The sequence below is a fragment of the Natator depressus genome, chromosome 6, assembly GCF_965152275.1.
Source record: "Natator depressus isolate rNatDep1 chromosome 6, rNatDep2.hap1, whole genome shotgun sequence".
NCBI classification, from domain to species: Eukaryota; Metazoa; Chordata; order Testudines; family Cheloniidae; genus Natator; species Natator depressus.
Window position 1 is genome coordinate 125,826,662 of NC_134239.1, and position 16,167 is coordinate 125,842,828.

The 16,167-nt window shown below is 38.7% G+C and overlaps 1 protein-coding gene across 1 annotated transcript in view; it reads left to right on the plus strand.

Annotated features, from left to right (window-relative positions):
• Positions 1-12,091, plus strand: part of SOS2 (SOS Ras/Rho guanine nucleotide exchange factor 2) — a 104,080-nt gene extending 91,989 nt beyond the window's left edge. Inside the window, exons 18-23 of the mRNA XM_074956564.1 lie at positions 317-489; positions 2,517-2,633; positions 6,782-7,043; positions 9,030-9,071; positions 10,502-10,611; positions 11,180-12,091. Coding sequence (XP_074812665.1) covers positions 317-489; positions 2,517-2,633; positions 6,782-7,043; positions 9,030-9,071; positions 10,502-10,611; positions 11,180-11,689 — 1,214 coding nt within the window. The 3' untranslated portion in view covers positions 11,690-12,091. The remainder of the gene's footprint in view (positions 1-316; positions 490-2,516; positions 2,634-6,781; positions 7,044-9,029; positions 9,072-10,501; positions 10,612-11,179) is intronic.
• The last annotated feature ends 4,076 nt before the right edge of the window (positions 12,092-16,167 follow it).

Consider the following 16,167-nt stretch of genomic DNA (forward strand, 5'->3'; position numbering starts at 1 on the left):
CAACTTTAATTTTGTCTCACATTCTTGACACTGTTCCTTTCTGGGTGACCTAAGCATTCTGGCATGTGACCTACGGACCATGACCTCAGTATAAGCAGATAAAACTTGTTCCTTCTATAATATATTTAGTTTTCAGAGAGAATGCATAGCTCATTTCCTCTTTCTGATTAATTCAGTTTTGGTGCATTGAAGGAAATGATTTGCTCTCTTTTTATGGTGAGGATTTCTTTGCTGGCATTTATCAGAAAAAATGAAAACAGGAGTTGGGGTGAAATGTGAAAATCAAAATTCTGTTTTTTATATATATATATACTAGGAATCTATCTAACAAATATTCTGAAGACAGAAGAAGGGAATCCAGACTTTCTTAAAAGACAAGGGAAAGAGTTAATCAACTTCAGTAAGAGGAGAAAAGTGGCTGAAATTACAGGCGAAATTCAGCAGTATCAAAACCAACCTTACTGTTTACGGATAGAACCAGAAATACGGGTAATCAAAACAAATACAATAGGCGTATACTTTATGTATGTGTGTGCATGTATGTGTATACATATGATAAAAAAAAAAAAAAGATATGTGGCAGATACTCTACTGATATTCTTGCTGGGGTAGTGGTAGATGTGGGGGTGATTGCCTTAATATCGCAATAACCATAATTGGCAAAGAAAAGAGGGTGCACCAAAGCATACGTTAATTCCAAATCCTTAATATAGTTCATCACATATATCTCATCTGCTCACTACTATACAACAGATACTCCTTGTTTTTGCTATTGCTATACTTCACTAGCTGGAGGGGGTGAATAGGATTAGAGCAAGAGGAAGAAAAGAGTTATAAAACAACATGAATATATGATGAGAAACTAACAGTTTCTGTGAAGAAAAAGCGTGCTGGTGTGATATTTTAGAATCCTTTGTATGTATCCAATTAATCCAAAACTCCTTTGACAATGTTTCTGACAAGAGGCTACTAAGAAAGTTAAATAGTCATAGGGCAAGTAGTTACAGATTTGAAAGTAAACGAAGGAAAACAATAAGTAGGAATAAATGGTCATCTTTCAACTGGCAAAAGGTGAACAATAGTTTTCTCTAGGCTCTTCACTACGAGCAGTGTGTAATATATTCATGAACTGTAAAGGGGGTGAACAGTTAAGTGGCACGATTTGCAGATGACACAGAATTAGATTAGCCTCACAATCGATAATATTGAAGAACTCCAGAAAGACTTAAAGCAAGGTGAATGGGCAATGTGACACCAGATTAAATTATTGTTGTCATATGTAAGGCAATGCTTGTTGGAAGGAATAATTTAAACTACTTATACTCAGTGATGGGTTGTTAAGTAACTGTAACCACTCAGTTAATTAATTGTAACCTCCTCAGCTCTTTTGTGGGCAATTCAATAAATATGTCTGCTCAGTTTACAGCACCAGTCAAAGAAGCAACACAATGTTAGGCTGCATAAAGAATGAGAACAATACTGAAAATATCAAAATGCCATTATTTCAATCAACAATATGTTCTCACCTGAAATAATGTGTACGGTTCTGGTCACTCCAAAAGCTGCAGCTGAGTGACAGCATTCTTTGTATTGTGCTGTTCATTATTGAGAACAATTCTGGAAAATGGTTAAGTGATTTTAAAATTATGAAGAGGAGCATTGGAATATTTTGAAAACAAATCAAGAAAAGACAGAAATATAGTAATCGTAAGTTATAGGTTATAAGTACTGATGGTTAAAAAAAAAGAATGTATTTGAAAATGAAGGAACTGGAAGATCTTGGTGACTGCATTGAGATACTTGGTAAATCATCTACATAACTACAAAGCATTTTACAGAATATTGTTACATTTAAAATAACGCAGTTCATGTGATTTAAAATAATTCCTTTAGTCAGTAAATTTTACATTATCATTAGACTAGGCAGGATTCAATTTTTATAATTTTGACAGATAATATTGATGTTTATTTTAAGCCTTTTTTAGACTTTTATCTTTTTAAATTTTCACAGTTGCAGGAAAATATGGGTGGGGTGTCAGAATAGGTGAGGTCAGACAAAAATTATGTCATGAAAGCTGCTGAGATTCAAAAAGTTAAGTTTATAACCCTTAAAACACAAATTGTCAACATTACATGTCAAAATATACAAAATAAATATCCTTAAATCAAACTCTTTAAGTTTTCAAGCAGCATTTTTCTTACTCTGCCTGTATGTAAATTTTGATTATCATCAATGGAAATATTTTGTGTTGGTTTGTGTGTGTGTGCTGAAATTGACATTTACTGGTAAAATTCTAATCCTTCCAAGCCTAATTATCATTAACTTGTATGTTTTTTACTGTCATTTGCGTCAGGACTTGTTGGTGTATTTTTCCAGGAATGAGTTAACAGTAGTATAAACGCTGCATGCAGCCAGTAAAATGTTAAGATTTCATTGAACAGTTTTGTATTTTCTATATATGCATATGTTAAGATCATATAAAATTATTTATTGAAACTTGTTTACCTCATTTTAGCGGTTCTTTGAAAATCTCAATCCTATGGGAAATTCACCAGAAAAAGAGTTTACAGACTACTTGTTCAACAAATCATTAGAAATTGAACCTCGAAACTGCAAGCAGCCACCTAGATTTGTAAGTCTTTTTCTTGTAATTTTTAAAAGTATTTTAAATCTACTAATACTTTAATAAAGGAATATGAATATTACTATTAATAATGTATGTTTACTTCCTTTGAAATTATAGATGGATGTTGCGTTTTTGTCACAAGACTTTTTATTCCGAAACTGTTAGATTTTTTGTTTTAGAGATAATTTTAGTTCCTAAAAATACACATCTTTTGGCTGTATAGGCAAATTGTGTTTTACAATAAAATATTGGAAAGAATAGCTTTAAAAGTTTGATTTTATGCTGTGTAGTTCTTCTCTTTAGAACTTGTAAAATGGCTTGATAGCATTATGAGACACTTTTAATTTCAGAATGTGGAAAAACCTGCATAAAATAAAAGGGAGAGACCTTTGTAAGAGCATTTTGAAATAAATGTTAATTGGTATATTTTTCTCTGACATTCAGAGGAATATTTTCAAAAATAAAGTTCACTTTCAGAGCTAAATGGAAATACTCTTCACTTCAGTGCTGAACTGAAATATACTATGCAATTTAAAATGAGGTACAATCTTCTTGTAAAGCCAGATAGTGTTGATTAGTTTGTCATTTTAATTAACATTTTATTTTTAAAATAACAGCTGCTGAAGCGTGAAGTGATTTTTCACAATGATATTTTGCCTCATAGAAAACTTACTATTATGTCATTATCTTTGCTGTAACTCTTGGCAAATCAGGAGTGCCTTTTTCTTCTTCTTGGGGTAAGAGAACCATAAAGCAGTTAACAGTTTTTGTGTCTTAAGGGTGGTTAAGGTTATACTCCTCATCCACCAAGAGAATCAGGTGAAGTGCTGCTAAAGTAATGCCACCTTAAAAACATGGTCCCTGTGGGTATTCCACATGTGTGTACACATGTGCACCATGTGCCAGAGATTGGAGAGTTTTAATCGGTTGTTCTCCTTGCGCTCCAAATGAGGATATAAAGGGCAGTGCAGACTGCCACCACTCCAGTTCCTTTTTACTGTCACATGGCCTGAGTCTGAATGCTCATTGTCCACAGATTTTCTTCATGCTTCATTCCTCTTCAAACCTGTAAATATATTATAAATAGTTTTTAGTATTTTAGTGTAGTTAGAGTTTTAAACTTAGTGTATTTGATAATATACTTTTTCCCCACCTCAGGGAGTCTCTTCTCATGGACAGAGATTATGCCCAGAGTCCTAGGTTTAAGAACTGCATCTCCTGCCCCTGCCCCCGCCGTGTTCCTTCTCTGTGAGCAATGAGCACCAACACTGCCTCTGTTATATGGGAGAGGCACATGTCTCAGCTAAACGCAGTATTTGTTGCTCGTTTTCCTTCAAAACTGAGAGACATTAGAGCTCTGTCTGAGAGAGACTTTTCTGTAAGATGTTATGAGATTGCCATCTGATCCAGGCCAGGGAGACCCAACTGCACATTGGCAATGAGCAGTGTCCCAACAAGCACAGGAGAGGAAGCCAGAACTGCTGAGCCCAAAGAGTTGCCATACCGGGCTTCTCATGAGAGTCAGGGCACTCAAAGCATAAGGACAGATTTTTCTTCCAGGTGTTTTTCTGAGAGAAGGGATCCTTCCCTGACTGTCCAAGTCCAGTGAGTCCTCACAAACAGTTCCTAAAGATTTAAGCTCACTTAAACTTTCTGATCATGAGGGCAAGGCACAAAAGAGAGAGGATCTGCTGGTACTGACATCATTGCCAATTCTTAAGCATATGGATTGGCACCTGCCAACCCCTTTAAGAGCTACTGAGTAGACACTTTGGTGCTACCAACCTGTCCCTGACCTGCTGTCCATGACGACTGTGGTTGCGCTGGATTCATCGGTCCCAGTTACTGGATTGCCCCAGACTCTTGAGACGAACCTAAACTTACACTTCATGGGAGGATATCTTCACCTTTTCTTATTCATAGTCTGTTCTTTTTTGAACATGAAAAATGAGATAACATAGGAGGAAACTACCTCAAGGAGACGGGAACGTTCCCCTCCTCAGTCCATAGGCAGGAGCTTTCACCCACTGGTTCCAATAGGTCTGGTAGTTGAACAAGAACTGGCACTCTCTTTGGAGAAGTTTGGAGGCTCTGGACATTTCTGGTCCTTCTGTGACTGTCAGCCCATCCTCTCATCAGCGTCCAACTCTTCATGTATCTACTACCTCGGAAGAACAGCAACAACAAGTATCCCAACCCAGGCCCCCTTCACCTTACAGCCTGGTGTTTGGATGGGCATCTAGAATGTTCATGCTTGGAGATTGTTGTTTATTCTCAACCAAAGAAGGAAAGAGTATAGCAGAACATGTTATCTGGATAAATGAAAGCTTCTCTTCCTGGGCACAATGTAATCGGTCCTCCAGAATCTGCAGATAGTCCAAAACAGGAGGGTTATCCTGTCCCTGAAAACTTCAGGGCTTTTCATAGTTCTCCTGCAATTCATCTAGCAGCAATCAGTGCCTTCCATCCTCCAGTAGGACACTTCATTTTCCTTCACCTTCACCCAAAATTTGTCCCAAAAGTAATTTGAGTTTCACATAAATCAACCTATCCGCTTAACGGTATTGTTACCCAAAGCTTATGCTTCCAGTGAGGAGAGAAGACTTCACTCTCTGGACATCAGATGAGCGCTGGCGTTCTACCTGCAAAGGATGAAATTGATTAGATAATCATCAAGCTTATTTGTTGCTGTAGCAGAACAGTCATGGGAGCAGACATTATCTGCTCAGCGACTGAATGAATCTCCGGCTGCATCATTCTATTCCTCCTCCAGATGAGGTGACAGCCCATTTCACTAGAGCACAAGCAACCACAGCCGCATCCTTTTGAGAGGTGTATCTATATGGAACATCTGTAGAGTGGCTATACGTTCACGAAACATTATGCATTAGTTCAAGCCTCCTCTGCAGATGTAGGTGGTGGAACTGCAGGATTACAAGCATCTATACCTACTGCATCCCGACCCCTCCTGTTTAACTACTGCTTATCAATCACTCACATGTGGAATACACATAGGGACCAGCACTCGAAGACTAAAGTATATTGACCTGTAACTGGTGATGCTTCGAGATGTGGAGTCCCTGTCTCTATTCCATTACCCTACCCTACCCTTTCCATTTCTTCAAATTCTTCTGATTGATGATAAGAGAGGAACTGAAGAAGCATCTTTCCGTCCCGCCTCTTATACCTTCAGTTGGAGCACAAGGAGAACATCTGTGTGGGTGTGGACCAATGGGCACTACTTGCTAGCAATCTCTGATCTCAGGCACACTGGAACCACACATCTTGAAGAACCTTCAGTTACAAGTCAGTAACCTCCATTTCTTATAGAATTGAGTTTTGTTTATCTGAAATTCCAGTTAGCCACGTGTTCTGGAGGCACTCTGATACCACCCTGGTGGATGTGATATAAGAACATTAGGTACCTTTCAGATAATCAATGTTTATCTGTGTTTTATTAGAATTAAGTGCAATTCAGATTAATTCGTGCTTCTTTTGACTGCAATGTCATATCAGCTGCACCTGTCACTCTTATGCGTAAGAATTGTATATGGACTAAATCATATACCAGAGACAGAATCAGACACCAGAGTATATAAAAATGAATAAGAATAGTTTTTTTCTTTAAAGATTCCCATCTCATGGGATTCCGACTCTTGGATCTATGCATGTGGGTAAGGGCCTGGTGAATTTCTACAGTATAAGCAATAGGAATGTCACGTCACCCTTACTGTGAGGTGATTTGACTGCCCCTGTACTCTGGCTCCTTCTGACTAGAGTCTGCAAAAGAGCTCCCTTAGGACACCACTTGCTGACTCCCATGGTTTGTCCTGATTGACACACATCTGAAACTCTAGACTAACAATTCTTTGGAATTATTGAAAGGAAGATTTCTTGAGCAGAGCCAATTTTCACAATTTTATTAAAACCCCATAAAGAGTAACTTTAAAAAAAAAAAAAAAAGTGACAGACCTGTTATAAACTTAGACCCGTTAGAAAAATCATCTACCATTAAACAAAATTATGATTTTTGTTCGGAGTATTGTACTCAATTCCTTTTTTTCCCCCTCAAATGTTGGTTAGTGGGTTGGCATTTTTACTATTAGTTTACTGTACTAAATACTAGTAATATTAATCATGATTACTTCCTTTAGCCTAGGAAAACAACATACCCTCTAAAATCTCCTGGAATAAGGCCCAATACCGGCAGACATGGTTCCACCTCTGGCACCTTGCGTGGTCACCCAACGCCACTGGAAAGGGAACCATGTAAAATAAGTTTCAGTAGAATTACCGAAGCAGAGCATGAGTCAGCAGTATCGGCCCCGACTTCTCCGAATACGCCGTCTACTCCACCCGTGTCTGCCTCTTCAGAACTTAGTGTATTTTTAGATATTGATCTCAACAGTTCTTATGGTATGTATATAATATATTTTATATTTACTTGGGGTTTTTTCATTTGATATTCCACCTCACCTCTGCCTAGGCGCTTGTTTTCCTTAAATGTTTTGTTATGGCAGGTGACACCAGGTGGTGCTGTTAAACGGAGTCTTCTTTCTATGTTCTTTTTCTAGTTGCATGCAGTCCTTTAGTCTTGGAAGAAATGCACTTGGTGGTGTTAGTTCTTGGTTTTTACAAAGTCCTGTATAGAGGGAGCTGTACAAGTAACAGGAGAGTTTGCTTTTTGCCTTGGGCTTGATAGGGTCAATTCTTGAGGCATAGTTGCTTCTTGGGAGCCAAGCAAGGATGTTGGGCTGTAATTCCTGAAAGAAGGTGTTGTCTTTCTGTTCTAGGAGAGAGTGTGAGTGAGTGAGTGTGTGTGTGTGTGTGTAAATCAAGTTATATCCAGACTCTGTGTCACTGATTGCTTCTGCTTAGACATAGCCAGGTATCTAGTACTGTTTGGCAAAGGGGCAACACTGGTGTCACAAGGGATGCTGGTGTTGAAAGAAGGGGCACCAATAAGAATGTGCTGCTCTTTAAGATGGCAAATCATCTTTATTACAATGCCAAAGCAAGTCTCATTTATAGAAGAAACTCTACTGGATTTTGATAGTGATGGGATATATTTTGTTTTTTTTTGCTTTGGAAATAAATTGGAAGGCTTTCTTAAGAGAGGGGATGGGGGCAATTGAGAAAATAGAGCAACCCTGAATTCCATTAAAAAGTTGAAACCCACGAGCACCTTTTCAGCAGAGTCTGTTACTGATGGGAGTGGCACAGGAAGATGGGTCCTTAAAACTTCAGAGAGGCCTAAAATGGTATACGGTGGTTGCCAGCTGCTGAGGTTACACTTGGGGAAACTTGTTCCAAACACAGGCCTGTAATGTTTTCCCTTTCTCCCACAAAAGGACATGTGAGTGTTCATGGAAGTTACAAGCTCAGCCAGCAGAGCTTGTACCTTCTTCATCAGCACTATTGAACTAACTGTTTTTCTACCGCACTCCTTGCCTGTAGAAGCTATGCACCAAGTACATAATGGAAGTCAACATCTAATGTTGTTCACAAAAGAACGTAAAATCTCTGATTTTTCCTCCCCCCTCTTAAACCAGCTGTCTCAGGCACAGCCACGGAAGTGGTCGTCTCTGGGAGAATGCTACTTGCCCATTCAGTTCAGTCCTATGACTGCCTGATGAGGGTGAAGAGCATTCGGGTGAAATTAACTCCTGTACAGAAGGTCAGCACATGTCCTATGCACCACTTAGGCCTTATTTTGAGGGTTAAAGTAGGACTTTTAAGTTGTGCATAGATTGTGCGTTTGTCATCTGCGCTGGAGTGAAGTCCGCCCTGGTACTTCCCCTCCCCTCTCAATCTGGTTGCTCTGTGTTGCGCAGTCAGTGGCCAGTTGACCATTCACGGTTGTTCACCTGTCGACAGATTTGGGTGCTAGAATCCAAAGGATACAACAACTACCCTGTGATACCCTCTCAGTACATATTGCATGGGCTGGGATGGAAGGATAAGAGTTATGTTCACATATCACCATAAAACTAAACACCAGAAAGGGGATTACATGACAAACTTGTGTTTCATGTGGAAAATAGTGAGGCTCTCCAGCCTGTAGGTAAAAGGTGACTCAGGGTGGTTGATGTTGGTGTCAAAATTCAGTTGTAATTTCCTAAGTTTCTACTATGCAGTATGTTCTTAACTATAACATTTTATTAATATTGTTTAAAAAGCCATATATTCTTCAAAATAACTTCCAAAGTTTTTGGCCAAAAAATATTTACATAGTAGAATGTACCTTGTTTCAACACTAGATTTGATAGTATATCAGAGGTATTTTAAAGATACACCACAGTACATACTGGTCTTTGGGATGTTTTATAACTAGATAAAGGGAGGGGGGAACACTGTTTTGGTGGCAAAATTTCTTTTCTGATGATATTTTCATTTTATTAGGTAACAATAGCATCTTTGCTCCTGTCCATTTGCCTCAGTCAAGTGAGTACCCTGACTCCTGCAGTTTGTCAATAAATTCTTTCCGTTTTCTAAATGTACTTGTGTACCATATGAGCCTAAGAATAATGAAACTCTCATAATAAAGGTATAAAATGTTAGACTAGTTAATTAAAAAAATGCAAGGGTTTTTTCACGTTAGGAGGAGTATAGACATAAAATCTAAGGACTGCTTGGGTTTGAGCCTACGGACTGGCTAACTGCACAGATAAAGTAACTAGATATTATGGTGGTTGGCATTAAAATCTCATGCAAGTATTTGCTCTACTATTAGGGAGAGAAAAGGTGCTTTCCATGCCGTGTGTGGCGATCTGACACTGTATTCACGTGCTTAGTATATAGTTCTCTGATATACACCTGAGAACAGTGCTGCCACCTGGGCCTATCCTCTTGAATAAAAGCAGGCGTTTTTATTTGCCATTTGATTTTATGAAAATCCAGAATTGTAGAATACAGTACGAAATTGGGAAAACAAATCCACTTAATATTCTGATCTGCATCATACGCATAAATGGAAAAGAAACAAGCTATAGCAAGAGCCAGTGTTTTTTTTATTTAAATGCCTAACATTTAATATTTTTCTGAACAAGTCTTAAATATCCCTTTTTTTTCCTCCAAAGGGAAAAAGGTTGGAAACTTTTGAAGGGGATGAAAGAGGTTGTAACAGTTGGGGTCTTATGTACTATTTTTGTCTGCTCTACCATTTTTTCTGCTGTGGGATTGCAACAGAACTGCTGTTACATTCCATAAGTAGCCCTGTAAACTCCCAGTGTGCACGTGTAATCACTCTTTGGAGAGAAGGAGGATGTTTTCCATGCCAGTTTTTGATTTAAACATATGCCAAAACCACATACACCACTGTATGCTTCCCGTTAAAGACAATGAATTCTTCCTCATGAAAAAGCTTCCAACTGAAACGGTTTCATTGTCTTCTGTCTTTTCTTATCAGGCCTTCATTTTTTCATCCTCTAAATACAGAGAGCATAGGAAGACTGTCAAATTGAGGCATTTAATGTTGCTTATTACCTGCCGTACGAGTATATATTGTACTCCATACAGAAGTCTGCTTTGTGAAATGCAGTGTATAATTACAAAAATGACTGGTAAAGTAACTTCCTTCAGCTGGGCTGAACAATTAGGGATGCCACTGAATACCAAGAATCTGTTTTATGCAGCGTTGTTGTAGCCATGTTGGTCCCAGGATATTGGAGAGACAAGGTGGGTGAGGTCATATCTTTTTGGATCAGCTTCTCTCACCAACAGAAGTTGGTTCAATAAAAGATATTACTTCGCCCACCTTGGGTCCATAAGAATCTGTTTGTTAGTTTACTTCTAGTTTTGTCTAAAAAAAAATTTTGGAGTGTTTGACTTTACTGTATTGTGCACCACCTGAAACTCTCCTTCTCTCTTTTTAGAATCTTTCTTCAGTTCATGTGGTAGTATACATAAACTGAGTGAAGAGCCTCTGGTTCCTCCTCCACTTCCTCCACGCAGAAAGTTTGATCAGGATGCTTCTAACTCTAAGGTGATTGTGCGCGTGTTAGTTAAATCATCTTGTTCGTAAATGTGTTGATGGATTTGATAAGCTTTATGAAACATTGGTCTTTGACATGTACACATTATTAATCTTCAACCCTAATAAATCTCACAGAACAGCCAGCACCCTTACTCTGTTTTCCCCACTTCTTAGTAAAAACTTAATAGCAGAGAGCTGAAATGAGGTTTCATATTAACAAGACTTCATTAGTGTTACAAAATACTTGGCAATACTAGTCATAATACATGATGAAGTAGCATAATTAAACTGCAAATAAACTATATGAACACAGTACATTACCCTTTATTGTGTGGGTGCGTACACATATTAGAATGATTTTAATCTTAGGGGAAAACTCTTACCACTAGGGTTGTAACAATTATTTTCTCGTAGTCAGTGCTCTCAACCTGATGTTTTGCTCGTTAAAGGCTACGCTTTGTCACTTTTTCAACTAGCAAAAGCTTCACTCTACACCTTCATTCAGTGCATGTCAGGAAATATATTACTTTATAAGAAATGTAAGGTTCTTTGGATGATTTCTTTTTCTGTATTTCAGGGAAGTTTAAAATCTGATGATGATCCTCCTGCTATTCCACCCAGGCAACCTCCTCCTCCAAAGATACAACCTAGAGTTCCTGCTTACAATAATCCATTTGATCAACTGCTGCATAGTCCACCACCACCCCCTCCAAGAGACCCTCTTCCTGATACCCCTCCACCAGTACCACTTCGGCCTCCAGAACACTTCATAAACTGTCCGTTTAACCTCCAGCCACCGCCAGTGGGACGCTTTCACAGAGATCCAGATCGGTTCAGGGAAGCCAGCACATGCCCAAGCTCACCAAACACTCCTCCAAGCACACCCTCTCCAAGGGTCCTGCGTCGCTGCTGTGTGCTCAGCTCGAGTCACAACAACCTTGCCCATCCTCCAGCTCCCCCTGTCCCACCAAGGCAAAATTCTAGCCCTCAGTTACCAAAACTGCCACCAAAGACTTACAAAAGGGAGCTTTCCCATCCTCCTTTGGACAGACAGTCTTTGCTAGAAAACGCAGAAATTCCTCCATGACCTTAGCCATATTAGTCATTGACACTGGAATAGTATTTGTAAAGTTCCTTTTTATTTATTCAAAAAAAGGCAGTGTATTTTAGTACTTTCACAAATAATGCTCTTACAAAAGTGCTGCTGATCAAAAAAAAGTTAAAAATTAGAAAAATAAGAATACACACCCTCTACTCTTTGTCTACTCCCACAGCATTACCCTCAGGTGATCAGTAGCATTGCCTTGTCTCAGACCCTCAGTGCCGACAGCAATGCCAGTATAAAGATTATATATTTTGCACTGTAAACTACACTACATGAATTTAAACTATCAGTTCATTGCACTGAGCCGAAAAAAGGTGCGTTTGTGGAATTTTTCAAATTTGAGCACTAGTGGCCTTTAAAAAAAAAAAAAAAAAAAAAACAGAACAGTAGAATTACTATACAAGCATGAGGATGGATAGTTACTGATTTTAAACCTCTGGCTACTTGCCTTCTAATTTTATGTAAATCTAGGAAGTTTGTGAATGACAACTACTGTTCTCAAATTTTTAATGCCATGTCTTAATGTCCAGTCATTTGCTGCTGAAGATGAAAAAGAAAAATGGGTTGAAAATCTAAATGAAGATATCAGAATGCACTATTAGTTTTGATTATTTCGACAAAGTATAACCTAGGACTACCTAACCCAGTTATTGGAAAGAATCCATAGTATTTAGCATGCATCTTGTTCAGATGTGCCTTTTTGTTTTGGCAGGCAAAGGTGTCTTAAGCTAAAGAGTTGCCTACTGTTTCGGAGAACAAAGCTATATGCCATGTATGTACAGTTGTTTATATTGTATATTTACAGATAATGCTAATAACCTGTATAAATTTAAGTGACTTGAGGCCTGTAATACAGTCTGCTACTCTTGCAATCTTATACATTCAGAAGCATTTCCTATGGCTTAGGAACAAAGTCTTGCCTTCCAAACCTAGTAACGTTCTTTAGCGCTAACTTCATTTAATTACAAATTCCCTTTTGGAAATTGGTAGCATTTAAACCAGCAAACACTTAAAGCTTTATTAAACTTTTTAAACTGAAAAGTGAATGGAACTTTTCTTTGCCAGTTGAACTACTTGTTGTTTGAACTGGTGTGAGAGTGAGTCTGTTTTACTGGTAGTACTGTAGCAGAATTTGTAAAGTGGCCAAAAGCCACATTTTATTTACTGGTCTGTGGCCTTTTACTGTGCTTTGTATCAGAGTTCTTAACAAGATTAATAAATCACCCCAGTCTTAATTTTTAAGAGATGGATCAGTGTGTGTTCCTTGTAAGGATGAAGGGAGGGGAATACAGTATCTGCCAGATTCCTATATTCTTTCATGCCACTTCTGCTAAGCCTGACAAGTGGTTTGTGTTCCTGTCTGCAGTTAACTGGCCCATTTCAATGCTGTGAGAGGGCCCCAGGCAGAAACGTCCTACCCATCTGGCAATCCACCAGGAGTTTTTAAACCCTTCCAGCAGAGGAGTCACAACATTTGTGGGGAGAACCTTACATCAAAGGTTTCTTTAAAAAATTAAGTTCAAGAAGAATGAAACAAACTGAAGACACAACATCTTTTAAAAAACCCCAAAACACTCTCCCTTTCCTATCTCTTAGTCCAGCTCTTCCTCTGAGGAAGGATGTGAGTTATATATGGATAAATATTAGGGTCAGAAGAGATCATTATGATTTATTCTGACATGTATAACAGAAGCCATAGGATTTCATGCAATAATCAAACCATAGCTTCCCACTGAATTAGAGCACATTTATCAACTTCTGGGGCTGAATACTCTGACAAAGAGACATTAGAAAAGATTTTCCCTCTGAATTGTTTCATCACCATATCTAGATGTGCCGTCAATACTGTTGAAAAGCTGGGCTCCAAATCTGGCAAAATCCCTACCCTCTCAGGTCAATTCCAGTTCAAGTTTGCCGGTCCATTTTTCTTTCGAGGATCTTACTAGAAGTACGACTACCTAGACAATTTGAAGAGGCAATCAGTCCTCTCAAATTCTACAAGCTATGAGAACCCCAAAATTCCTTGCTTTGTGTACCTAAAAGAGGTGTCCAAGTAGTGTCTCTAGACACGAAGGTTATCCATCCCATCAGAGGAGGATATCTTCCTTTTAAGCACCCAGTGACTTAAAAAGTAGAGGCCACTCCAAGAATAGATTTTGAAGCTTCAGCAACTTCCTTTTTCACAATTTGTTTTACTTGATGTGATGCTCGCAAGTCATTGGACCTTACAAGCAGAGAGTAATTCATTTTAACAATCGTGAGGCTACAGCTTTTGTAATAGATTAATCCCTGGATCTCATGAGATTTGCTGCTCAGATTGACATTCAGCTCAGCTAGCTCATCCCTAAATGGCAGATATGTGTCCAGTACAGATCCTGTGTTCCTCCAGATTCAAAGGAAAATGGCTTCTTCGTGGGATAGATGTAAAATCATTGGCTAATAAAGCAGCTGCATATAAGAGAGATCTCCATTGGTTCTTACTGAGAACATGAACCGCGCTCTCAAAACAAGGAACCAAAAAACTCAGGTTTGAAACCAGTGGTCTTCAGTTGGTGATTTAAGGAATCCAAATTCCTGGTTCATACCGCGTTGACCAGCCTCAATCTTACCTACTAAATAATTATAATGGTTGATGGCTTGCAATGTGGAGCTCACATGGATCACCTCACATCCCAGTGATCTTTGTCCCAAAAAGGAGAAAAAGAAAACATAATCCTATTAGAGTTCAGAGCAGCAAGATTAGCCCTTTTGTACTTTCACCACCATGTTAAGGATCATATTATCAGTAAGATGGTGTTCTATGACAGTGTCTTATATAATGTAAAGGTGGGGTGGGAGGCATGAGTACCACCAAATTACACTCAGAAGCTTTGTCTCTTGGATAGGCATAAAGCTGATTGTAGAATAAATATAAAATCAGATCATTAAAGTTAGCTTAAGTTAGGTTAAAGAAATACATGTTGTAAAAGGCCCTAACTAGCGAGTAAAAGAGAGGCTTTGAAAGTAGTGACTTATAAAGCTAGAAGAAATGAAGTAGAGGATGTCTGGGTCAAAGAATAACTAATGAAATCGGGAAGTTTCTGAAAAGAAGGCCTCTGACCGACAGGGATGACTGCAGATGGTTTTAAATAAGACAGAGAATCTGTCTCCAAAAGAGTCAACGTGGCCCTTCCCACCCCATATTACCAGTGTTGTGTCAAAAATTAGGGCCTTTGTGAACCCAGGTGGAAAGGAAAAACTTGGTCAGCAAGAAGGAGGGGGAAAGAGACAGGGAGGAAAAGCCTTGGGGGGATAGGAGGTTGTAAATCTTATCTGGATGAAGACTGGAAATAAGGGTGAAATGTCTCCAGTTGGTTCTAGTTGAAGTCTGTAATCAGCAATGGCATCATTTGTTTGTTAAAGGATATAAAAAGTAAACTCTTAAAAGGTTCATTGCTAATACCTGCCTGACCATGCTGGAGCTGACCAATATGTGTCTTAACACCCCTGGGTTTATTCCATTCATAAGTAGCTTGATCAAAAGCTTATAAAGGTTTTGTTACTGTCTGGATATAGTAAATTCCTTATTATTTAGGCAAGTTTAGAGAAATTATATAAATACCATTAGGCCTTTGGATTTAATAAAGGCATTTATGGTTAAATTAATGTGATAATATCCTGCATAAATATTAATCCAGCATTGTTACTAATTTTGAATAAATAATGTAAAAGGGAGGGGAAAACAGACCTAAAAGCAGATTGATACAAATAGTCCCTAATAGTTTCAAGGGTAGTCAGAACTCCATGAGTGAACTGTCTGTCACCTTGCTGCCTAATGCCACATCTCTTTCCCTCCTTATGTTTTGTGTGATGGCTTGCTACTTCCCAGTTGTCATCCTCTTTCGGTGAGAGAGACAAGCTTTCAAGCTACACAGAGCTCTTTTTCGGGCAGGGGAAGGTACTGTGAAGGAAAAATCTAGTAGGCCTAAACTAATAGGCCTAAAACTTTGGTCAAGCTAACTGTGTATATGAAGCATAAGAAGAGAGTGAGGAAAATTCCATTGAGGGGCAATTGCAACAGCACAGCTTAAGAAATGTAACCATAACCGCTAGAAGTTAGAAAAGACCGTTAACCGCAAAGGAAACACCTGTCAATAACAGGTAAAGCTTGTTTTGCTAAATTCCAAGTAAGGCAAAGCTACTGTTGAAGCTTGCACTATATACTAAATAAGGAAAATATTGTTGAAGGAAGTGGGCTTGACAAATTGTGGTTTTCAGCTATATAGGCTCCTGTATTTGTTTATGCCAGAGCAGCTCCGGCTGACTCTCCCTGTAGGCAAATGCTTGAATAAAGCTGTCCTCAGGCTTGTTCTGAACCAAACACAATGCGTGGTTAATTTTCCACCACAGTACTCAGGGCTTGTCTACACTGGCACTTTACAGCACTGCAACTGTCTCACTCAGGGTGTGAAATAACACCC